Here is a 25844-nt window from a genome sequence, read left to right as displayed (position 1 = left end):
CGGCCGGTTTGGGGGTGAAGAATTTAAGAGTTTTTGGGGAATCGGGGACTGGAATTGGCCTTCGGTAACCTCACATACACAACGCAAGCGTTGTTTAACGTCGTTTTTCTGTGAGGTCGTGGTATACTCCGATCGAGCCGGCCCATCAAGCCGAAGCATGGCTCTCTCAAACTGAAAAGGCCTTATTACATCACGAAATTCGACCAGGCTATAAACCAAACAATCGATGAAAAAACTTCAAAGACTATTTCTACGCATTGAAATTAAATTATGGTATATTCAAGCTGTAAAAGCTAAGAGGCTGAACTAACAATTTATGTACATTGATTTGTTATGATTCTAGTTAAATGTCGATAATATTCTGTGAGTAACAAACGTTTGAATAGCACGAGTGAGTAGCGAGGTTAGGTCATTACTTATCTACCATGTACTAACGTGATTTGTATCCAGTTTGCGACCGGTTCGAACCGGATAAACTAAAGGCCCGAACAGACGAGTCGTTAAGTCTGTGATTGTATTGGTGGACATGACACCAGTTAGGACGTGTCATGTAAACTTTTGTACATTGTATCTCCGGCCTTATTTTATTAAAGGTAATTTATTTTTAATGCATTACAAATTAGTGATAACTTAAATGCTATAGGTTGTGTGCATCAACTTTGTTTAAAATGACTTTAGTAAATCATTTTAGGTGTATTCAGTATTACTTCGGAAACGTTAATAGGGGAAGTTTGAAGTTCAATGCACCAACATCACGCGATTTTGTATTAAAACTTCGCGAGGCATTTCAACAAATTAAGCTCGCGAAAGAAAAGGGGTAAATGGGCAATTTAGCAAAGTTTTTACCACTTTTTTATAGTTCAAATGAAATATGCGCCATTTTGTGAATAATTTGTTTTCAAAAGAAATGTGAAATATTTAGACAGTCTGAGGCATCATGATGGTAATATTTTTTAATGATTTTGAGGAACAAATTGAACCATAACGTTTTAATTCAATGGTTTAAATTTTCATAATTTTCATAGATAGATATAAATATTTGTCACTACTTTCTGCGACCGTATTCCGTGGGATAAAAAGTGTCCTATATATTATTCCAGCCTATTTGATCCAAATTTAATCTCGATTCCTTCAGCCCTTTTGACGTGAAGGAGTAACATACAAAACAAAAAAATAAAAAAATAAACAAACATACAAAATTTTGCATTTATATTACTAGTACGCTTATCGTTTTCGTGAAAAGGTTTTAGCTTTTCTTGCTAAGTATTAGTTTGATTTACCTATTTACCTACATAAGATAATAATATTGCGTGTTTATAGTCCTTCAATGACTTTATGTGATTTGTATTTTCAATAAATCGGCCTTTGTTCTACTTGGATTTATTGTGTAAGATGAAACTGTCGGCTAGACTTGCTAGTCTAGTTCTAAATCAGATAAGAAATATTACGAATTCCCTACAATAAATGTGTTGTGAACACGCACATTCTTAGTGCCTAAAGCTCTTGTTATGAAACTTTATACACTTCAAACATTTTTCCACGAGAACTGAAAAAGATTGGATATTCAAACAAAATGTCTTGCTTTATGGTTTTTTTATGGAATAAGCCGGTAAACGAGCAGACGGATCACCCGATGGCAAACAATCGCCGCCGCCCATGGACACTTGAAACACTAGAGGCATTACAAGTGCGTTGCCGGCTTTTTGGCGGTTAGGATTTTGAGGGTCATTGGGGAATTGGGAACCTCACTCACACAACGAAAGCGTTGTTTCACATCAGTTTTTTGTGAGGTTGTGGTATAACTTCGGTCGAGCCGGCCCATTTAAGCCGAAGCACGGCTCTTCCACACTTCTGGTTGGTAACGTATTCGTACCTTTGGTATTTTAGAAGCACATTGGCATTGAGTGACCGTTTAACATCCGACAACGCTTAGGCTTTATACTAACATGTTAGTATAAAAATACAATAACTGGGTTTCATTGTATCGACAGCCTAACCTTACTCAATAATAGTACTATCAGAACCAAACATAATTTTTCAAATAGAACAGCTGGTTCCGTTGATAAGTGCGTTCAAACAAGTAAACAAACAAACAAACAATCTCGTTCAACTTTATTGTATTTAGTAATTGGTATAGTAACATACTTATCTAGTCTTTGTTTTGAAATAAATTTAATATAAACAATAGATGCGAGTGCCAATTGCATAGGTATATTTTTTATGGGATGAGCAGACTTATCAACAATGACAAAACCACACAACGTCCATATTCAATTTTTGAAATTAAACCAATAGGATCAAAGAACCCACACGCATAGAACACAACTGAACTAGTTTCCCTGATAACGATTGGATAAGAATATTAGATGTTAATGCACCTAACAATTAAAGAGATAAGCGTCGGTGCTAAGGTACTCGGCATCAACTACTAAGTGCTGAATCATTAAGTCATGACTAGACCAGCTTCTGTGTACCGGTTAATTACTGTTACACGAGCACTACCCAAGTCCATAGGTCGATTATCAGGCTCCTAAGGTCATGTTAAGCTGGCGATAGTCCGGTTTTAAGCGGCTTACCACGAGCTATCACTCGCAGACTATATAAACAAATCAAATTATGTAAACCTTCTAGATTACTTGATAGCCACCGGTGACACGGTGTCACGGTGATATGCCACATCCAGACTGTTCTAGTTAAGTAACTGAGAATACTAAATGTTACATTTACAATGTAATTACTTTCACAAGGTTTCATGATCGTACCTACATAAGGAGTATTAATTTTATATCTTGAAACAGAGCCCTTTTATCAATTCAAAATGAGGTTCAAACAAAGCAACGCGGACCTCGTCTCGGTACGAGGCCCGCGTTGCTCTATGGGTTCAAATCTACAAAAATGTTCATAAAGTCTAAGTCAAAGTCAACATTATTTATTTTGAATAGACCAGGAAGGCACTTTTGAAAGTGCCTTCCTGGTCTATTCAAAAATCTGTCTGTCGGTCAGTCCTCTAATGAAGCTATTTGCTCGTTCCAAAGTGTAAAGAGTAAACCTAAGGGTTACTCTTTTCAAAACTTTACTCTTTACACTTTGACTTTAGAGTAACCTAAGGGTTACTCTTTTTCAATCAGATTCACAATACAACTCTATAGAACACTACAGGTTGCATAACTTGATATTTATGTCTTGTCTACGAATCCTATTAGTCACAAACATCGTCACAGACTGGAAGTCTGTCATGAAGTCATAACTAAGAGCTCTATTTGTTTACTTCCTTCATTAATAGTATGTAATATGTATTGTGGTTCATTACGTTTTACTGCTTACTACTGTAACTGTGGGATAAGTTAACTGGCTTGCTGACATTTGTCACGTCGATGTTGCTCATTATTATGAGCCCTTACCGTAGTTTGAAACTAGTCGAGTTAACTTGTAAATAGTAAGTAACGTGAGTAAGCCGTAAAACAAGTATTTTAATGTCTCACAAGAGTAACATAATACGAGAATAATGTATGGCCACATACCGTAAGATTCTTCAGAGTTTTAATATCATTTGTCTCGTATTTGAGTTGCGCAAACTGCTCGTCGGTGAAGCGAACACCTCTCTCTAGGTCCAATTGCTTCTGGTTCTCCATTTCTTCTCGACATTTTGCTAAAAGCTCTTCTGGTGTTAACGTTTTGCTATCTACTACTTCCTCTGGCGCTTGTTCTTCGGCTATGGACTGTAAAATAAGTTTTTATTAATGTTAGAATATTATTGGGTATCTGAGTTTACTCACAATGCTATTGGATGTGAATATGAATATCTTTTGGACTATAAAAACTTTTGAAAATAGGTAATCTTAACAAGACATAGGTATCTCAACTTTGAGATTTCCGTCAGTAGATATTAGTTGATATGTCGAACAAAAGGGTGTTGCAGTGTTGCTTACAATAGTGAATCAAGTTATCCCATGTTCCATTGACATTTTAGTCACTTAATCAAGAAAGTGTTACTATGTGAAAGGAGTTTACAAAACAATGAGTATAATTACCAAGTCCAGTTTCTGTGCGGCTTTCAGCTTTCTGTAATAAATATCAGCTCGTCTTTTGGATGCGCGGTTGACTTCTCGGTTGACCATCCGCCAAAATACGAAGACTGGGTGATGGAACAATTCTGGTGGACACTCCTTCAGCGGCGTCTTCCCAACTAAGATTAGTCGTTTGAGCCTCTCCATCTCATCCATCTGTTTGAATAAATATTATGTGTTATACATGTACGACCTACTAACATAGTGACAATATTTATATACATAGTTGTAGTTTTGATTCTATTGTTGTCTTCTAATGTTATGGGACCTAGCAAGACCTATTTTCATAATTGTTAGCTGTAAGGTAAAATATGAGAAGATTATAAGATGTCAGCTATTATTAGTTGACAACAAAAAATTATAAAAGAAAAGAAACTATCGTTTTCTTCTCCTCTAATAATATCTTCTGCTTTATTTTGTTGTGGGATCTTAGACAGGCATTCATGTCCGCGTAATGCGGCGGACTTCAGTGTTCCGGTGTTTTCATGGCATCTACTGTAGATCCTGGCTTACAGGAGATGCAGCGTTTTTTGGAGGATGTGGCGGAATTAAACAAAAAAAAACAAGTTATAGAACTAAATTCTTTTAAAGTCTTTTCTAACCAAAATCTTAATGCGGAAATTAAATGACACGTTATCTAAAGATATCTTTACATGGGGATCTTAAAGCAAGCCCAATAATCACCCTTTAAACCTTGAGTATAAACCCCTTGAACATCAATTCATCATGGCTGAACATAAACCGAAGTACATCAGTTAAATAGATTAGTAAAGTACTCGTATTTAAAGGGTAGATTATGGACCGGCGTCGGTAGTAAATGAAATCGTAAACTTCATAAAGCAATTTACGAATGTTGAGGATAATTAGTATCACATTGACTGACGTGTAATAAGCGGGGAACACGGAACCATAGCAGCTGAATGATATTTGATTGATTGGCATTAATTAAACTTTGGTAAAGGAGGTTTCTTATACTCAGTTGGTAAAGAACTTGGGGAGGTTTGTTTATTTAGCAGTAGATGTTATAGTAGATACTTGTGTCAAAACTACAATTCAAGAATATTTTTCTAAGTAAGCTGTTTGTTATGAGTCGTATGTAAATTCAAAAGTAAAGTGTCTGTGCTTGAACTGTTCAGAACTTTTGTTCCAAATAGACTAGGTACAATATTTCTTTTTTATTAAAACATTTTTGAAAATAAATGTGAGTTACTTTCACAAAAAACTGAATATTATACTTTTCCGTAGTAATTATCTCGGGCCTTGAGGACACCAAGGTTATACCTATCAGGAAACACAGACTCAGGCAAGGAGTTCCACTCCCTAGCAGTTCGCACAAGGAAGCTTGAAGCGAAGCGCTTCGTGCGAGAGGGTGGGATATCTACCATGAAGCGGTGACGCCTCGCCGATTGTCTTGTGGTTCGATGATGAAAAGGACTAGGGGGAATCAAGTTGTGAAACGTTTGCTTTGAAGTAGTTGTTTTTATTTATTAAATGAGAAAATAGTGATTATTCCATTATTACAAAGGTCTGCAGGTTACTTACAACACGTGAAGTGATCCTTTTGTTGAGGTTCTCCTCATTGACCTCACGGATCCGTTCCTCCAGCTCCGTCATGTATGCCTTGTCCGTCAGCCGCACCAAGTTGGAACCCATGTGTTTCTCCAGCCTGGCGCGGACGTGCGGGTGCGAGAAGCTGTGGAAGACAGACAATGATGAGGACAGTTCTGGAACTTATGGTCATCTTGTATAAAATTGGATTATTAAAGAAGTCCTTCCTAAATTAATTATTATTATGTTATCAGCCATGCTAGAGGCTCATATTCAATATATTGAGAGGCTAGAGGCTCATATTCAGCATGGCTTGAAACTAGTCGAGTTCCTCGTCAATACATTACGTGAGTAAGCCGATAACATAATAATTAATTTAGTATGTCTCACGAAAGTTACAATGAAGTCCTTCCTCTTTCTAATGGACTTTAATATTATTTGTTTTGCTTCTACGAGAACAAAGTTTACGGTACGTAGTAAAATCTTCACAAATACAATTTTCATTACAAACGCTTAATAACATTATTACCACCTGTCTCAAAGGCAAGGACATGTAATCAAAACCCTATAAACCGCGCCATACAGGAACACACAACAACCACAACAAATTTTGGCGCCAATTTTCGCCAAACAAAAGTCAATAAAAGAGGATGTCATTCATATGGTAATGCGTAACAACAATAAAAAAGAAACAAACCGACGCATAAACAAAGCGTACGTGAGCATAAACAATTAGGTCTAGCTCCAATTTTTTTTAAACTCACCAGAGCCGCGATGATTCCTTGGAGCCTCTTTCAGCACTCGTTTTGGCGGTGTCTCAGGCAGAATGTGGATGTACAACGCAACCGGCCAGACGTCTCGACGTCGCCGTAAACTTTTGGTAGTTTTGACGCTACATGCTCAGTGTCATAGTTGAGACCTTTATCGTGGTGTACGATGGGGCTGGCACGGTATGGCACGGCCCCCACCGACACCACATGTTGGTACAAATTTTATGTAAAGAACTATTCACACTTCATTTTCGCGGTGTTTATAATTGCGTTTTAAATGAGAAGACTAAGTTTAACTAGAAAATAAGTTTTGTAGCTAGATGTTTTATTTCATTTTAGGTATTTTTCTAGCCTTTATTGTGTGTAGTTACTGATCCAAGTAACTTTTCATTAGATTTATTCAAGCACCTATAATTCATGCTTTCCTAAGTCTTGGTGCTGATTTACCTACAATTAAATCTTTTAAAATGTTATTTACAATTAATAACGATTGTGTATGTTTGTTTGTTTATTTTACTCGAATGTTCAAAGGTTTAAAGATTACGTATGTTGTGTAATTTATTTTTCAGCATTGACCCATACATAGGTAACGATTAGAACTTCATTAAGTTGCGGTTAATGGAACAGATGAAGCAATATTGGGGTGGCGAGGTTAACCTGATTGTCCGTGTCAAACTAGCAATATTTAAAAATACATAAATTAACTGGATAAGATAAAATACTCAACACTAAATAGGTAAAGCCATATTAGGTATTACATACACGAAAGAAAATTAACGAGACATCACGGTTTACTAAGTAATCACGTATTATTAACTAGCAACTTCCGCGCGGTTTCACCCGCTCTGCTTGGGTCCTATTGGTCATAGCGTGATGCTTTATATAGCCTATAGCCTTTCTCGATAAATGCACTATTCAACACAAAAATAATTATTCAAATCGGACCAGTAGCTCTGGAGATTAGTGCGTTCAAACAAACAAACAAACAATCTCTTCAGCTTTATAATATTAGTATAGATGTAGAAAAACTCTACTAGTTACTTTCTCCATTTAGTATGTCTCCCGAGGTATTATACTAAACAAAATATTATATTTTTTTAAAAGGTTCGTTCTAAAAGGTCCCTAACCTGCCGTGACTGTCGAGAGTTCCCCCAAACGCCTTACATGGCACCGGTATGGCAGCAGTGAGTTACTGTCTATCGAATGCATAAAGTTGCATATATTTAAGTCAATCTCTTCCTAAATAACAATAATAACTAATCACATATTTTATCCTTTGTTTGTAAGTAAGTTAGAAGATAGTTTGGCTTGTTTTCGTTTGGAGAAATAAATCACTTTGTTTTGCAATCCGATATTTGGGGTGGGCGCGAAACGAAACACGGTAAAAGCGGGCCATTATGTAGAGACAAATAACTGAGTGTAGACTTGTTAATACAAAGCTTGGTTAGTTCAGATCAATGAAACGAATTTTGTGACATTTCAATGTAACAGGAAAATAAAGGAAATGCACCTGATGGGATCGTAGTATTTGTTGTGTTTTTAACGTATTTGTTATTAGAGAACACCTAAATTGTAATTGTAATTACTAAAAATAGTTATCCATCCTAGAAGTCTGGATAATATTACATCTAAATGTACGTTTACAAACAAATGTTAGGGATCAAACAAGGAATTAAAATTGGATGTTACAAAATGTACAGTCTATGATATTCTATGTTCTATAGGCGAATGACGCCACGCTGGTTGCTAAGTGACAACCCACCCGATTTTTGAAACATTTTTGGGAACTGTGGATGGTAGAAACTGGTCGAGCTACCTTGTCGAACTGCTCTTATGTATAAAATTTTTAAAACGTTTATTTACTAGTGAGTAGTATGGCATTCAAAGCTAACGTACAAAGTTAAAGACTGTTAGACTAAGGCTGTTTTTCTACCAGATATTTGCTATGGATGGTTTCCCTACTATCGATATATCGAATACTCGAGCTGCGCATTTTTCTCGTGCAGCTACTCATCTTACTCGTACCGCAACATAGCTTAGTATCAGTGGAAACAGTCACACAGATTCAAAGCTTAGCTATTCGTATTATCACAGCATAGCTACATAGGACATCGGTAGAAAAGTAACCTAATAATTACGAAAACAGTAACAAACATTTCATAAACTGGATAAATCGAGCAATTCTTTGAAATAAGTACACTTGGATTACCATGTACCGAGTAATTTTCGTTAATCTTGAAGCTATGAATTTCGAGGTTCATTTGCATCCTTATCTATGTACATCAGTACCGAGAAGGTACAATAATATTACTGAGTTATTAGTATCATAAGTTCAAGACAATGTACCTACGAAACTTATCTAATAAGAAAATTGTGTTACTGTGTCAGTTTGTTTATCAAGTATTATTTTGACTGAGCATTTTTTGACTAGCCTAAACATAGAGTTAATTTTAGATTAAAGAAGTTTGTAACATGAAGTTATTCAAGGGGGACTGGGATGCTGTCTCCTCCTTCTGCGAAGTAGTCGTGCTAGCTAAGAAGGAGGCAGGGTGCGTGAGGCAACGAACCTCATCACAGACCACCAAAAATGGGGCCCATTAGATGCTGATGCCTGATCCGGACTCCGGCTTTTCGGTTTCCATCTCGAAAAGCAGGAGTAGGAACGGGGCGGTTTTTAGTCAGCAAGAGTCTGAGACTCCCTCTCGCCTCGCCCAAGGCGTTTAATAAGTTGATTATTTGATTTTCTTCAATGATTTCGTACCTACGGAATAGGTTTAAGTTTTTGTAATTATATTTTATGACTCATTGGACCTTTAACTGCCAATAAGACAAACCAATATAGCCTATAAAATGTTACAAATTAATGAGAATTGTTTCGTGACCTAGATCTGATTCAGTAATTGTAAATTAATTAGGTTATTCTTAGGTATTATAACTTTCAAATGGACTGACTTGAAATATTTAATTACTTCGCCAAACGAAATAATTGCTTCTAAGAATGTTTTGGGAATACACATAAATATGTACATTTAATGTTACAACGACGCGGTGGTGTCTGCAATATGTAATCAGTGTTTTTCCAAAACGTTTTTATTTTACTTTATTAGTTGACTTCTCCGGAAAACTCTTCTTAGGTTGATTCTGGACGGAGATCTCATCCGGCCTAAAAAATCAACATAGGTTAACAATTATGCCAAACTCATAAATTTGGTGTTCAATAAATTAAGCTGTAACACGGGTCTCAACTAATCCAATAAAAATAAAAAATAAAGAAGATAATAAGCTACCATACCATGACGCTAAACAACGCAGGAGAATAATAATGGGTTAAATAAAAGTTAAAGATTTTTGACGGTACGATGGACAGAGATCATAAGATTTAAAAGACTATATGTCTAAATAGCGACCCGCCCCTCGCATGGGTGCAATGGTGATATTATTATACATAAAAAAGCTTCCTCTTGAATCACTCTATTATTATAAAAAACCGCATCAAAATCCGTTGCGTAGTTTCCAAGATTTAAACATACAAAGGGATATAGGGATAGAGAAAGTGACTTTATTTTTACTATGTAGTGATATGATAACGTAAACATTTTCTACTATAGATTACGTACATAGAATGATAGAACATAGCACATGCCCGTAATACAAGCAACGATAACAGAAAATAGTTCCTGCCATAACGTAACCCCGTCACGGCAATGTTTACGGAACCCGAATTACTCGTGACGATACATTTACTCGTCACGTCGTCAGTTCAGTACGAACGCCAAAATTCTTTTAAAAGCGTGCTTTAAAAATGTTTGTGATTAATGCAAAGACTGACTCATATGGATGACTCAGCAAGGATGCTTTTCCACCAGAGATGTGCTATATGTTACGTTGCTGTGGATGCGTTTGGTATCCACTAATGTTCGTTGGTACACATAGCTCAGCTAAGCTATGTTTTTTATATTGAAAGACGCGTGCTATGGATGTGTGCTATGAATGGATTCCTTACTATCGATACATTACATACCTACTCGAACTGCACGTCTTCCTCGCACAGCTATATAGCTTAGTATGCGTGGAAGCGAACACATGGTTTCACAGCTTTGCAATTACATCTTCGTAACATAGCTACATATCACATTTCTGGTGGAAAAGCACCCTAATGAAAGCTTGTACACAAAATTATTGTTTAAAAATATAATGCAAAGCAAAGCAATGACCCTTCATTGAGGATTGGTGTCGTTCATTAAAGTCAAATACCTAATACATATTTTACGAAATATTAAGAATTGATGTTATAATCATTGACACATTAATAAAGTAGGTAATTTATCATCAAATTAGGGGTAATTGATTGCTAAATGTCATTAGATAAGTTAACTTAAAAACATGATTTGTTTTATCAAGACCAGACGGTTTGTCTGTACCTAAAACATTTTTTTACAATACGTCAAGTTTTAGATATTATTTAATGTACAGGTAACCATGTTTATTGGCTATAAAAGTAGTGCTTTTATCCAACCATCAATATGATTTTAGTGTTATTCACAGTTTAACCTCATTTTGATATTTCATGTTGCTAGACAGAAACTCTTGTCGCCGGCTTACAGCCATAACACTGTGCTAAAGTTCTGTTGTGGCTTATACTAGCAAATAAACAACAAAATAGTCATGGAAACGCGAACGATAAACGCTCATTTCTCCTCTTTATTGCTTACTGCTAGGTGTGTCATGTTTGTTAGATTTGGCGTAAAAACCCTCGTACAGTAACTACTTTATTATTTTTGTTTCCTTACTAAGTAATTGATAGCGTATAAGTATGTCAAGGGTAATGTTTGTTTGTTATACTCATTTATAAGCCAAAACCTAAAAGCCAAAAAAATAAAGCAGTCAAAGAGCCGAAGATGTTTACGGAGAATTATCTCTGAGAATTTAAACACTGGATTTTCCTTATTGTCTTTGCTAATTGTGAAAACCACTGACAACATGTCTAAAATGGATCACAGGACAATGACTGCAGTCTACATCGGCATCGGTTAAGAAATATCATACACTATAAAATAGGTATATTAAAGAAAGCTAGGTAGCTAGGTAGGTAAGCCAGAAGGAAAAGTTCCTCTCTATAACTCCTACCGTAAACAAAAAGAGTTATCGCTGCAAACAAATGTACTTTTTAACGACTCCCCACTTGTATACAAGAATTTAGATTTACCATCAATCGAACGTATTGTTTAATGTTTAATGCAAGATTTACACGAAACTACGATACTAAACCAATGTACCGTGATATTTTTAAAGCTACTAAACGTCACGGACATTGAACGATTTTAGAATTTATGTACTTCATCGCGCTACTCTAGATGAGGATTAGAATTTATGTTTTAATGCATAAAAATGGATGGTGTTATTTCAAGTGTGAATGGGCGAGTTTCCAAGATGTCGTCATTAATTTTATTTACGTCATCGTTATTGGTGTTCGTAGTTAACTGGTGATGCAAATGTCTGGTTAATAGACTGAACTATGAAGATGTTAGATCACCATCTAATGAGAGCTATCACTGGTGAGTTTTAAGTAACTCTCTAGATTGTGGTATCAACTAACACCGTCTATAGACAAAATTCGTACATGATAAGAGCGTGTCGGACATACAATTCAGAGTGCCGGAGGATTGACAATTCAGAGTGCCGGAGTATCGATTTAGATTTGTTTTACGCTAGTAATACGTTAATTGAAAAAGCATGTTTTTGTTAGCTGTTGACGGCAAATCGCTCGCTAACGGCGATCAGTTTTGCCCCCATGGCGTTGAATGTGTTAATATCAGTTAAATTCTGAGTCACACGCCTTCTTGAAATTAGTAATTTAAACCACCTTTCAGTGAAAACTTGTTATTGGCTTTGTGTCATGTAAATTGAATCTGCAAGTTTTTCTATAAGTGAAATAAATTAATAATTTAGTCACTTTTTCATTCAATAAACTATTTGTTAATGTGCTGAATGTATAAATTATTGATAGCTACAGAGCTAACCCCCAGTTTATACCACCCACGATACCACTAATAGATTTTGATGTAGGGAACCAAGGATTGGATGGTCGGAGAGGTGACTTGGAAGTTAATCTGTAATGTGACATTGCAATATACATTATTGAGTACAGATTAAATATTTACAAGAAGAGAGCGTTGACCATGCGCCATGTTTTTGTTTATAACTGAGTTCCAGTTTTATATTTTTGTTTTTTATGATATAAGCCGTAATAAAGCTGGTAAACAAGCAGACGGATCATCTGATGGTAAGTAATCGACGCCGCCCATGGACACTCGTTACAAGTGCGTTGCCTTTTGGGTGTTAGGATTAAGGGTTGTTGGGGATTGGGAAGTGGGAAGTGGGTAATTGGGCAGTGTAGCACAACTTAACACATGACGAGTATTTTGGTTATCTATCTAAAGGCTAATGTGTGTTATCAATCTAGATTTTTTATTTTAACTAATTGTATGCTTATAAAACGACTCAGATATTATTCCGACCTATTTATTTATTCGGTGAAAGATCCGCTGTTCACTATTCATTAGGAAAGACTATAAATATTAATTATCAGTTCATCCATCAGAGGGAATCACGGAACTCCGATCAATCTCACGTCAAAGCACGTTTCTTGAATTTCACTCTATTTATAGTAAAAGTAAGCATGTTTTTATTTATGATCTAAAACGTTGCACTTGTTTAAAGATAAACATAATAAGAGAAGACTAAACAACTTGATATTACAAAGAATACAGTAATGTTTCTAACACACATGTAACCACATAATTATACGTTTTATCTTTACTACAGACTAGCTGTTGACTGCGACTTCGTCCGCGTAGAATAATGACTTCTGTCAGATTTTGGGTTTCTGATTTTTGTAAAAAATATATTTTTTTCTAAACAAAAGTTACCTAAGTCACTGTTTAGCATCATTACATCAGCTACCAATAAAACTCCGTCGAAATCGGTCTACCCATTTCAGAGATTAGCCGGACAGACAGACAAAAATGTAAAAAATTAAATAGGCTATTTCAATATTACAAACAGACAATACAATTTTATTTATTAGTCTCCATCTAAATACGTCACTATTAGAAAAAATATGTGCGTAATTAAATCAAAGTGACTGAAAAAACATAGATTAGAAACAATATAAATTAATGATTCTTCAGTCTCAACATCCAATTGAACTACACAACGCGTCATCCATTTTTTTTTTCATAAAAAGTCACGTTTTTCTTAATTCTTATCTTTACTGTAAAATAATAAAGTAACGTGTTCGACCTTTGATTTAAAAACAAAAACACAGTTAGTATAATTTTTGAAATAATTTACATAATCTCAAATTATCTGGTTGGATACCAAATTATCATAATATTAAGTACTTTTATCAACTTGTGGGAGGCGATCTTCCAATTATTTTTACTGGTTCAAACAAACTAAAAACCTTTATCTAATTCGGTGTGTCAAAATTTCAAGTGCTAATTTAAAGTTCAAAGACTATCATTTACGGGGATATTATCATTTTAGGAAAAAATAAAAGTGGGTGCACATTGCACAGTGGCATTACGTGCCATTATGGCACGCTGTCTACCCCTTCGGGGATAAAGGCGTGATGATGATGAAAAAATAAAATGAAAAAGCGGAAGCGTTCCTCTATTTCCTTCTGTAGTTTGTTGCCGAAAAGTGCTTTTGATAGTAAGTTACCTATGCTATTTCATGCATTGTAATTATATTTATTTCATGGCGCTTGCAACAGTGCTGAAATATCGGAGACTCACAAAAACTAATAAACATGGTAAATATCCCGTTTTAAGTTGCAATGATATTACTAGTGACCATGTCAGATTAAAAACTTATATTTTTAACTTATTTATGTGATTGTCAGTTTAGGTTCAATCCGTTATTACATCTATATCTATATTTATACTAGCTGACCCAGCGAACTTCGTACCGCTTTCGCGTAGCAATGATGCTCTACTTTATTTTGTATAGCTGAGTTATGTATAAGTCCCTATTCAATTTGAATTGGAATCTATAAATATCCTCCATATAAAAATGAATCCATAATTTCCTGATCTCACTATACCTGAAAAGGACTTTACTAATTAAAAAAAAAAAACTAAATATATTTTCATAATAGTGTTTATTTCATAGGATTCAATCATTTCACTGTCCTGCAGGCGCCTTATCGGCTCTGATGACAATTTTGTGATTATCTGATGGCATGCGGTCTAATGCATTTGTGAATGTCTAATGCATCGGTCTAATGCAACTAATTCATTGTGTTGAAGGAAAAATGTTTGAAGTTGTTCATCACAATGGATCTCTTTACTGAGTTGTTGTGTGCGCAACGCTGATCGACTTCTCTTGCTGAATTGTCCATAAAATATATTTGCAAAAATGTATAGTCTTCAACAGGCACTGGCAATAAGGAACCTGTTTGATGATATATTTGAATCCCTGAATCTGTAAGAATATAAATATGTATACAGGCAATTGTATAGCAAATTGTACCACCATGTGGCTCGCAAAATACTGCCACAATACATTACATCATTTCAAATTAAAACTACTTTTAACCTCGACATTAAACAGCCTTCCACGGCAGCTTTAGGTAGTAGGCTTTACCAAGAACATCTTGCTCATGCCACTATAAAATACAACATGTTATAAATGTTGCTGATTAAGTCTTCGGATTATAGACTATTATTAGTAATTTGATTTATTGTTTACAAAATAAACACATCACTGACTCGACATATTTTGCACCAGCTACATGGTTTTAAAACTAAAAAAAATTGTCTCGTATAACTTTTGTTGCCCCAAATGATGTCGAGTTCTGCGGCCTAAGCTTGTACGTCTGGTTGGTAGCATTGTTAAAAACGAAATTCCAACTGAAAATAAAAAGCTCTCATACATTTTCTGCATAACCGTGTATACCAAATTGTAGTATTGTGTAGTCACCAAAAGTTACTAAAAATCAATAATGAAGATGTGAACTTACCTTGATTAACAAACACTTATTAGCAAATAAAAATCTTCTTAGTCTTTAAAACTCGAAGAAATATTAAGATAATCTCTCAGAAATATTGAAAAATATACATTTAATTTTGCATATTTTAAAAAACGCGCAATACGAATGTCAATGTCATTCACACCAATAGACTATATTGAAAGAGCATCGTTTGTTCGAAAACGTGAATAGAAACTTTAAGTTACACAAAATAAATTTCTGTACACACGCGTAACTGTTGATAATTTGTCATTATTTTTGAACGCACGCATAATTAATATTTGAGGAATTTCTAGCACTTTTCAACATTTTCAATAGATTAAAAAAAATACAGACAATTGTTTATTCACCCTTTTCATAAATGTCAATCATTATTTACAGAATTTGAATTTAGAAACAACAAATATTTGACATGTACAAATGAAAATTTATCGAATCTAGCTTTTGCCCGCGACTTCGTCCGCGTAGTGGTGTTAGTGGTCAAAATGCTGCCGTATGTCATCTAAAATGTGAATTACTTGAGAATATGTTACTGTTAGCATTTTTAAAGACATGTATTCCAAAGAAACCACGACCGCCGATTCGTCATTTTATAATCATGATGAAAAGTAGCCAAGGTTATCTATATTATTATCCTTTAATTTCCTATATATCGCCTATCAATAAAAAAATACATTGTTTCGTTGTTATATTCCAAAAAAAAAATTCGTGCAAGCGTAACCTCAACACAAACAGGATTACTTTCGCATTCATAACATTAGTATGGTAATAGGGATATTGGCGATTTAAATAAGTATATGTGTATTTAAATAAGAATCGAACGCGAGTGAAGCCACGGGCAACGTATTAACGAAAATGACGAATTTTCAAGCAAACATTAATCTCCTCTATCAAACATACTACGCCTTCTACCCTTTTTATTAAAAAGTAGCCTATGTTCTTTCGCTCCTCATTAAGGGTCTAAATACAAAATTTCACTGTTACAACTTTAAAAATGACGAATTTCCATATGACCATTCATCCCCTATTTTTACCCACTCTCCCTATTTTTTTGCAATAAAAAGTAGACCATGTTCTTTCGTTCCTCATTAAGTATCTAAATACAAAGTTTTACTGTTACAGCTTTTAAAATGACGAATTTCCATATGACCATTTATCCCTTATTTTTACCCATTCTCCGCTATTTTTTTGCAATAAAAAGTATCAAGGTCTATTCTATCTCAGTAATAAATTTCATCAAAATCGGTTCTCTGGTTTAGGCGTGAAATCGTAATTACAGACAGACAGAGTTACTTTCGCATTTATAATATTAGTAGGGATTCTGTGCTCCAAGTCTCCAACGCACACTTATTCAATAGCATTTGTTTTTTAGTATCTAATAGCATTTATCCAACAATGAACTTTATCCAATAGCAATAAAGCTCAAATTGACTCTACGTATTAGTTAGAAAACGTTTGTATGGGATAAAGGAAAGGGCAGTTTTTAGGGTTTTTCCGTCAATTATTTGATATTTTCTCACCTTTTAAACCTTCCCTGGACTTCTACAAATAATTCAAGACCAAAATTTGCCAAATCGGTCCAGCCGTTCTCGAGTTTTAGCGAGACAAAGGAATAGCAATTGATTTTTATATATATAGATTGTCTCAGTTTCTTTGTCTTCTTCGGAAAAGAAAATCTCGGTGACGCTTAAAGGGATATTTTTCCTGTCTTCTGTGCTTTACAATGATGCGGTCAAGTACCAAATTTTATCGATAACCTGTTACTATACGGCTTTATCACTTCTTACTGTAAGTACCTAGATGTCACAGTAAAATCATACAAAAAGTGGTGATACGGTGATAATAATGTCTTAATATAAAATTGAGTATGAATTCAGTATTTAGGTTATCGAACACTGCAATACTATCGCATAAACTATTGCGTTGCTGATGACATTTTATAAAATAAACGCTAAATGTTTATTTTATAAAATGTAATTATTATTCCGGATGTGTTTTGTGACTATAGGCATATTGTTTATAATATAAAGATACTTAATTTTCTTCGAGTTAATTAATCCCTAATAAGATTCAAAACTTTAATTTTTAGTTAAATTGTTATTTTTTATAGTATTGATATAGTAGAGCTGAGACGAAATACTACATTTAACTGGAATCTCGTCCTAATCACATGTCAGCAAACTCGATCAAATCAACCATAAGTAATGTACGAGTAGGTACTTTATCCTACTCTCATTAAGGCAGCAAGCTCCATCATAGGTACTATCCACTGAAACTTGTCTCTGGGTTTGTCCAACACTGATACGACTTATCTTTGATTTAATAGGTACCTATAACCATCTGATTCGGAGCTGCGGACTACCTAGCGGGTTTACCGGGGCTCCGGCTCGAAAAGCAGGAGTAGGAACGGGGTGGTTTTTAGTCAGTAAGAGTCTGACACTCCCTCTCGCCTTGTCCAAGGATTTACCCCCTCAAAAAAAAAAACCTATAACAATACAACATTTCCGAGTTTTCCTCATGAAAAATAATGAAACGGATTCGTCATAATTCCTGAGACGTAAACAACTAATAAAACGAATAATTCGGTGGCAAACGATAACTTTATCAAAAGTACGCACAGTTACTTTACATGAATTTCGATTACGTTTCGACGCTAATTATATTATTGTTGTCAATTGATAATGACAGTGACTGCTGACCGCCTCACAATGACGGTGTCGTAATCGTAAACATTATTATTCTCAATTACTAACCGGATATATCCAGAATTATTGACAAGTAATAAAATATTTAAGTGAGATGACTCGGGTCACGTATGCAGTTTGCGCAAAGATGGCGAAGGGGTGTCAATATTCTGTGTCATTTCGTGTTTACCTATCTGTTCTGTATCTATGTATAATATTGCGTTTGGTAACAGAGTGAAGAGTCCCGTAGGGAAAGTCCCTCTTCTGAATAGTTAATTACCATGTACCTACTATATTATTATCTTGCAGACTATCTGCAAACATCACATAAATAACATGTAGATACGATATAAACAATTGAACAAAACAAGTAAACAATTTCTATACTATAAATTTCATTTAATAAAACTACCAATAAAAGTCAAGTCAAAGTCAAAGCATTTAGGTATTTCAATTACTCATTAATTAGGCACTTTTGAACGTCGAATTGAATTATCCGTCTGTCTGTCTGTCAGTGAAGCTAGGTGCTAAAATTGAATCGAACAAGTTTTCCAACAGTAAGAACGAAATTACCATTCATGGATGCATGGTAGGTAATTTAAGTGATAATTTCAAACATCATATCTATTCCCATCAATCAGAGCTTTATTTAAAATAATTATCACAGCCAATGTTTATATAACAATTACCTCTGTAAAATGATGAAATGTAAATATTCAAATACTTACGTACACATATAAAAATTTATCTATAAATTAGCACGCAATAAAAACAGTTCAAAGTTGCTAACCAAAATGATAACCGTGAAATTATCGCATTCAAGCGTAATGTTTAATTATAAATCCCGTGAAGGAAATACATTAGCACGAACACCGGGTTACTCTCGCCTGTTCAGTTAGAAATGCAGCAATGTGACACAAGAGGAATACTTAGGCTGGGATAACGTTTAATAATGAGAAATAAGTAATTAATGAACGCGGACGTAGATAATTTCGCGAAACTATCAAAATGTTTACGTTTCAATCTAAGAGGAGGGTGTGAATGACGCAAAATACTTGGCGATACGCAAACTTATTATCATCCGAGTACTTTGAACCGTAACAATAGGATGTCCCGCCACCATCCGGAGATAACATGTTTAAATTTCAACGTTGATTTATTATCCCTTTGTATAATTACGGATATAAACAAAATTCAAATTCATATCTTGTTTTGATTAGCTGTGTGAAGTGCAAATATTTTACGAGCGTGATTTATAAGCATCGCCCTTACCAAAACAACTGAAAATAGCATCAAGGATTCATTGAAATAAAATTAAACGATTTCATACTGATCGTGTTTTGTTACTAAAGCTATTGCTCGTGATATTTCAGTTTGAGCTGCATGGGTGATTCTTCAAAAAAAGTCACAAAAAGTTAACGGCGTCATTATCCTCACCCAAAAGTTAACAATTCTGGTGATTGAAACACAAAATTTGGTTTCAATAAATTAAGCTGTGACACTGCTCTCAACCAATCAAATATAAATAAGGATGAGAATAAGCTACCATGATGCTTAATAACTCGGGAGAATAATGATTTGTTAAATAAAAGTTAAAGTTTTTTAAGAAACACCCGCATAGTTTGATGGTAATGTTGACATCAGCGTGAGGTTATATTATTGTGCTGGTGATGAGTATGTGTCAAGTATAAAATCTAGAAGTAGAACCTGAGCGTAGATGCTCTTCTAGACGGGACATCGAGGAAGGTGCTGTAGTCTTCAGCATCAGCAGCAGACCGTCTCCGCCCGCGGCCAGCGAGCAGTTCTATCGTCGTCCAAAACGAGCCCTCGGAAGCACTGGATGGTGTTCGCTGCATCTTGGAGTAATCACAGTTGCATGTTGCCCGACCGGCGGCTTAAGGTGCAATGACTGCCGCCGCCATCATAGTTTTGCGACCACCCCTACCCCCATAGATTCGACACCCGACGTGTTCCACACGCGAACATTAATCTCCCGCCTCGACACCTTTCATGGCTAATTCCCGAGTATTCACTGACGACTATAGACACTTGCACGACGTGTTAATAGTTCTTTTGCCAAGTTAATAGTTAATTTGCAAGTCAATGAAAGTTGTAAGTATGTTCAACCTCTTCGTTTATCTAATGTTCAGTGTGAGTCAGGAACTTCATTACTTTCTCGATTCATGAAAGGATTGTATGTATTAATGAATTATTTTTTTTCTGTTCTATTTTTATTGTTTATTTTTTTCTAAAACAGTCTTTATCTAGTGGACACTCGGCTTAACTGCGCTACATTGGTATTCTCGACTTATCCTGGGTTGACCCGGATAGCACCAACGTCGCCGGTCGCGACCGGGTCAGCCGGATGCCTCAACGGCCTTCGCAGACTCACGACAATTATTTTGTTTTTAGGTTAATACAAATTCTATAATAGAGCTGTGTTACGATAAAAATCAGACTGTTACGTTGTCCGTTTTTTACTTATTAAGCGTTAAGACGATACAATTTACGGTTATGGAAGTAAATTAGAGAATAATGAAGTTATGATGAATCGAAAAGTACAAGAGACTCATGAAAAATAAGAAAATCGCCGGATAGCTAGGCGAGGAGTCTGTTTGAGGAAAATGACATGTTATTGAGAATTTGTGCCAATATCGAGTGGCAATAAAACGATAAGGTCCATTTTATTTATAAAAACCAAATTATAAATAACCTACAATAAATGATTAAGTAACACGTGTCGTAAAAATTGTTTTCTTCCTCTGTCCTCAGTGAAATTATTGCCCAACTATTGCAAATTGTTGCCAAGTGTTCAAAGTTATCTCAATCATGTGACACAACAATACATAATACATATCTATACATATAATAAAATCGTAGAAAAGTGCTGTCTGTACATTGAAAATAAAAATAAAAAATATAGCAGGGGTTATTGTTATGTCGATGTCGAACCCAAAAATGTAATTAACTTTTTTTTTGTCTGTTTGTCTGTTTGTCTGTTTGTCTGTTCGTCTGTGCGCGCTAATCTCAGAAACGGCTGATCCGAGTTGGATGCGGTTTTCACGAATATATTGTGGGATGCTTAAATTTACATTTAGTGTTTGTTTCATGTCAATCGGTTCATAAATAAAAAAGTTATGTCAAATTAAAGAATCACGTCGAACATTCTATGCTTATACCATTAATCTCCACAACTATTTGACGGATTTGGTTGAAATTTGGTACAGATATAGTTTAGAACCTTAGAAAGGACATAGATATATTTTTATTTCAAAAATCAAAAAATAAAAATAAGAAATAAATTATTTATAAATAATTCTATGTCGATCGTTACACGACTTCGGTTCATGTTATTGTTTTAATTCATCGAAAAAAGTAAATAAATAGTAAAAAGGTATGAAAAAAATAATATCAATATAATTAAACTTTTAGTACAAAGAAAATGCCCGAACGGAGTATAAATAAATAATCCAAGTTGTCTTTATCCTCGATAGATGGCGTTGGGATCGAAATAGATCGCGCTATGGTTTCGTTACATTCATTTGGTTGGGTATCGGCCGAGCGCTTCGGTACTATCGTAGAAAAAGTGTATTATCAGTCGTATGATTATTTGTTTGTAGTGGTCCTGCTGTTTCGTATATTCTAAATTGGTTTCGTTGTATTTGTCAATTAATAAGTTTATTTGTTGGGTTTTCCTGGTTTTTTGGTTAAACTATTTAACGTAGGTTTAGTTTGATATCGATTATTAGTAGTTACTGTAGTTAGTTTTTTTAATAAAATTTTAAGTCTAATTTATAAATTAATTAGATTAGATTTAAGTCGTTTCTTTTAAATTATTTAGTTTAAGCTTGGTTATTATAGCATAGAGGATAGGTTGTAATATAGTTTCTTTTTTAATTGTTATAAATTCGTAATTCGTAGCTTTCTTTAGTTTTAAGTTAGTTTAAGTCCGTTTTTAAACTATTTTTTCAATGCCATAAGTGAGTATACATCTATTAAATTCAAACGCAGAGCTCATTATGTTGATTTTTGAAGAGTTCCCTGGAATATCTTCCACATCTCATTTTTGAAGAGATCCCGCGAGATCGGGAACTATGTGGTTAAAACCAAAAATTTGCCGGAAGTCACTATTCCACGCGAACGAAGTCGCGGGCAAAAGCTATATTAGAATAAATCTGTAGAAGGGTCAATTCTGTACATTGAAAATATTGAAAGAATAAATAGCAGGGGGTGTTACTGGATCGATACCAAACCCAAATATGTGTTTTTTTTGTCTGTCTGTCTGTATGTTCAGGCATCACGTGAAAACTAACGGTTCGATTTCGATGAAACTTGGTATAATTATACCTTACTATCCTGGGCATAAAATAAATGAATTTTTATCCTTGAAAAATACGTAGAAAAATATCTTTATTTTTCAGTTTTATTCTACAGAACGCGAGCTCAACAGCAGTAGGTCAATAGAGGTATCTCCTTAATTATTATGGGCCTCGCCGTATTTGGGTCCAATCAATAGATATTTATAAGATATCATTGTCAGAGTTACTCAAAATGGAGAAATAAAACTTCAACGCGAGACCGACATCCGCGCGGACGGAGTCGCGGGCGGAAGCTAGTCTAAAATATGATTGCAATATGATCATATTACTCATAATATATTGCAATCGTTACTCATAACAAAAAACAATGATTCTCAATTTTAACTTCAGTACACGTAGCTTTTAACATCAACACAGCCCGTGAGAGAGACCACATCTGGTTAATGGGCCTCCTCTATTAAAGAGGGATTTGCCACAATATCCACCCCTTGGCAGGCGGGTTTTTTTTTTGTGGGTGAAAATTATCCAATGACTTTTCTCGCCTTGGGCGAGGTGAGAGGGAGTGTCAGACTCTTACTGACAAAAATCCACCCCGTTCCTACTCCTGCTTTTCGAACCGGAGCCCCGGTAAACCCGCTAGGTAGTCCGCAGCTCCGGATGGCAGGCGGGTTGGAGATTGTAGTTTAAAACGTTCAGGTTTATCAGAGAGCATTGCTCTCAGATCTCTGTATGTTTTAGTCGACTCTTACGACACCCGCGAGAAGAATAGAGTGGTGCTAACAAATGTATTCTACTCTGATGTCACAACACGGTATCCTTTTAAGGGTGCTTTTCCACCAGAGATGTGCTATGTAGCTATGCTACGAAGATGTACGATAGCTAAGCTGTGAAACAATATGACCGTTTCCACTGATACTAAGCTATGTAGTAGTGCGAGTATGCAATGTATCGATAGTAGGGAAGCGTCCATAGTAGGTACGCATTTTTCCATATAAAAAACATAGCTTAGCTAAATCCGTTTCCACCAGTGCTAAGCTATGTGTACCAATTAATATGATTGGTGGAAGTCAACTCATCCATAGCAACGCAGCATAAAGCACTTTAACACTCCATAAATACCCAACCCTTGATTTATGAAAGCAATCGTATACCGAGTGATCGGTGGCGGGCAATAACGTTCCGGTGTTTGTCGCGCGTTCAAAATAAAGCCGTTTCGTTACCGTAACGGTTCGCCGTCACGTGATCACCTGGCACGTGCTTATTATCATCAATGTTTACACTTAAGTTATAAAAAAATATTTTATATTATGACGTCAAGTTAATTTGGAGGTCTAATCAAGTACTCGAGTTATTGATAAAAGACATGATATGCAAAATATAAGTTTTACGATTGTTTTCGTTCGTTTTTTTTATCGGTTGCTAAGTTATTGTAATAAATGCGGTGGGTGTCGAGTCCCAAAGTGAAACTAAGGGTATCTATAAAAATATCATGTATATTGTTAAGCGAACGATAAAGATAAGGTTGCTATTTGCTGCGCAGGCTACTTATGCCTACAGCCCCCGTTGGGGCTTAAAACTAGTTGAATAAGTTAATCCCTAAGTGAGTAACCCCTATGCCTTGATTAATTTATTATACCTATTGATAGTTATTATAGAAAAGCGATATTCTTACTAATTCTTAGTTGCTTTGCGTGCAGATTTAATCTATTATATATAATTTTTTAACATCGAAATATCAGTTTCTTTGTTTCAATCACAAAAAGTAATTAACACACTAGTCGTGTGTACTTAATATCCCACTAATTATGTAATATTCAATGAAACATTTAGAAACGATTTACTTTTCATTAGGTAATGCGCAGAAAAGAGGTTAAGTGACCGTAGAGGTCGCGTTCGTGTGTCGGAGTCGTATAGAAGAAAACCAGATCACATAAAATGCTATCAAATCAAATAAATAAATTGGTTCACTCTTCACATACGGAAAAGCTTTTTGACATTGATGGATGTTACGTGGATACTGTACCCTTAGTACGAGTTTTTTTTAAAACGTTGCCCCACATTAGGATTTTCTCCTGTGTCATGAGTGCGTTTACAAACATACAAGTTCACATGCACATGACACCCAGACCCGAAACAACAATTTGTGGATCACACAAAGAGTTGATCCGTGCGGGAATCGAACCCGTTACCCGTTGCGCGGCAGCCAGTTGTCTAGCCACCGCACCAACCGTGCAGTCAAAGAACGAAAACGAAACGAGAGCGTGTTCGGCGCTCTGATTGGCCGGCTCCAATGAACTAACCAATCACAGCGTCAAACGTCCAGTTTCGACCTCGTTAAACGTAAAGCAAACTCGTACTAAGGCTCCTGTAGGGAATAAAATCAGTTTTACTTACGCATATTGAATTATATCAGCTTGCCACCATCGAGGTAGATTTGGCAGTTGGAATCTTTTCATGTGCTTTCGACCCATTTCTGTTTCGTTTACTTCATCTTCACCTTCAACCTACAACGTGAAGTTCATAAAAGCAATGGCCAAAAGATAAATGAGAAAATGAAAACATAGATTGTTTTTTTTTATCCATGACATGATGCCTATAACTTCGTAAGCACATCGTATACGCACATCATATTAGCCACAACACTTCCACTGCTGAACATAGGTCGGAAACGACTTAAATCCGTAAGCTACCAACAATTTTTCACTATTATGTTATACGTCCAATGTAACAGGAGATATTCCCATATACTGAGCACAATTCCAGACTCCGTGCTACTACTGAGAAATTTTCATAAAACCGAAAAAAGCCCTGTAATACTTTGCCTGACCCGGGAATCGAACCCGAGACATCTTGACTAGGTATACCAAAATCTTTCTCAGTACTTACCTGAATCTTTACTCTTTTATCTTTATCATCGTCATTTTCAGGATTCGCATCATCACCAGCTTTTGGAGCAGCCAATTCAGTCCCTTTTGCAGGCAATTCAGCTATTTTCACAGCAGACATTTCTTTTGGTTTTGCCGCAGCTAAATCGGCCTTATTTGCCTTATTTGCCATATTTGATATTTTGAAATAATTCCTTTTAATGCAATGTAAACCACTTGAAAATTTTGAATATTATTATTCAAGTAACAAAAATTTAGGATTCGGTTCACAAAATAAATTTAGTTAAACAAAATAAAATGTTACAAAAATTTTGTAAAATTTTGTTGACTTCAAATTTTGGAGGCCACGCCTAAAATGACAGTTTTACCTTTTTTTTTTTTTTAAGTTGTCACGTTGATTTCATTTACGGTTGTTACCAGCCAGTTACCTTCTCTATGGTTTCTATTTACACAAAGAAGTTCTCATGCTTATTATTGTTTAGAAATTGATTGAAATGTAAAAAAAAATGTTTTGTCCAAAGTTACACGACCGAAGTA

General features: G+C 35.2%; 1 protein-coding gene and 1 long non-coding RNA gene across 2 annotated transcripts in view; both read right to left on the bottom strand.

The window, feature by feature from the left end:
* The window catches only part of LOC118273335 (uncharacterized), a 28472-nt gene extending 2811 nt beyond the window's left edge, over positions 1–25661 (bottom strand). The window contains exons 1-5 of the mRNA XM_035590239.2: positions 25309–25661; positions 24817–24926; positions 5610–5760; positions 4032–4223; positions 3522–3719 (exon numbers count right to left, since the gene is read on the bottom strand). Of these exons, the coding sequence (XP_035446132.1) occupies positions 3522–3719; positions 4032–4223; positions 5610–5760; positions 24817–24926; positions 25309–25479 (822 nt within the window). The 5' untranslated portion in view covers positions 25480–25661. The remainder of the gene's footprint in view (positions 1–3521; positions 3720–4031; positions 4224–5609; positions 5761–24816; positions 24927–25308) is intronic.
* Positions 14533–15387, bottom strand: LOC126911330 (uncharacterized). The gene is made up of 2 exons (XR_007705849.1): positions 14987–15387; positions 14533–14872 (listed from the first exon to the last, which is right to left on the bottom strand). It is a non-coding gene; the product is annotated as an uncharacterized LOC126911330 (long non-coding RNA).
* Positions 25662–25844: the final 183 nt, after the last annotated feature.

The sequence above is a fragment of the Spodoptera frugiperda genome, chromosome 1 (assembly GCF_023101765.2).
Source record: "Spodoptera frugiperda isolate SF20-4 chromosome 1, AGI-APGP_CSIRO_Sfru_2.0, whole genome shotgun sequence".
NCBI lineage: Eukaryota > Metazoa > Arthropoda > Insecta > Lepidoptera > Noctuidae > Spodoptera > Spodoptera frugiperda.
This window is presented reverse-complemented; position numbering and strand designations above follow the sequence as displayed.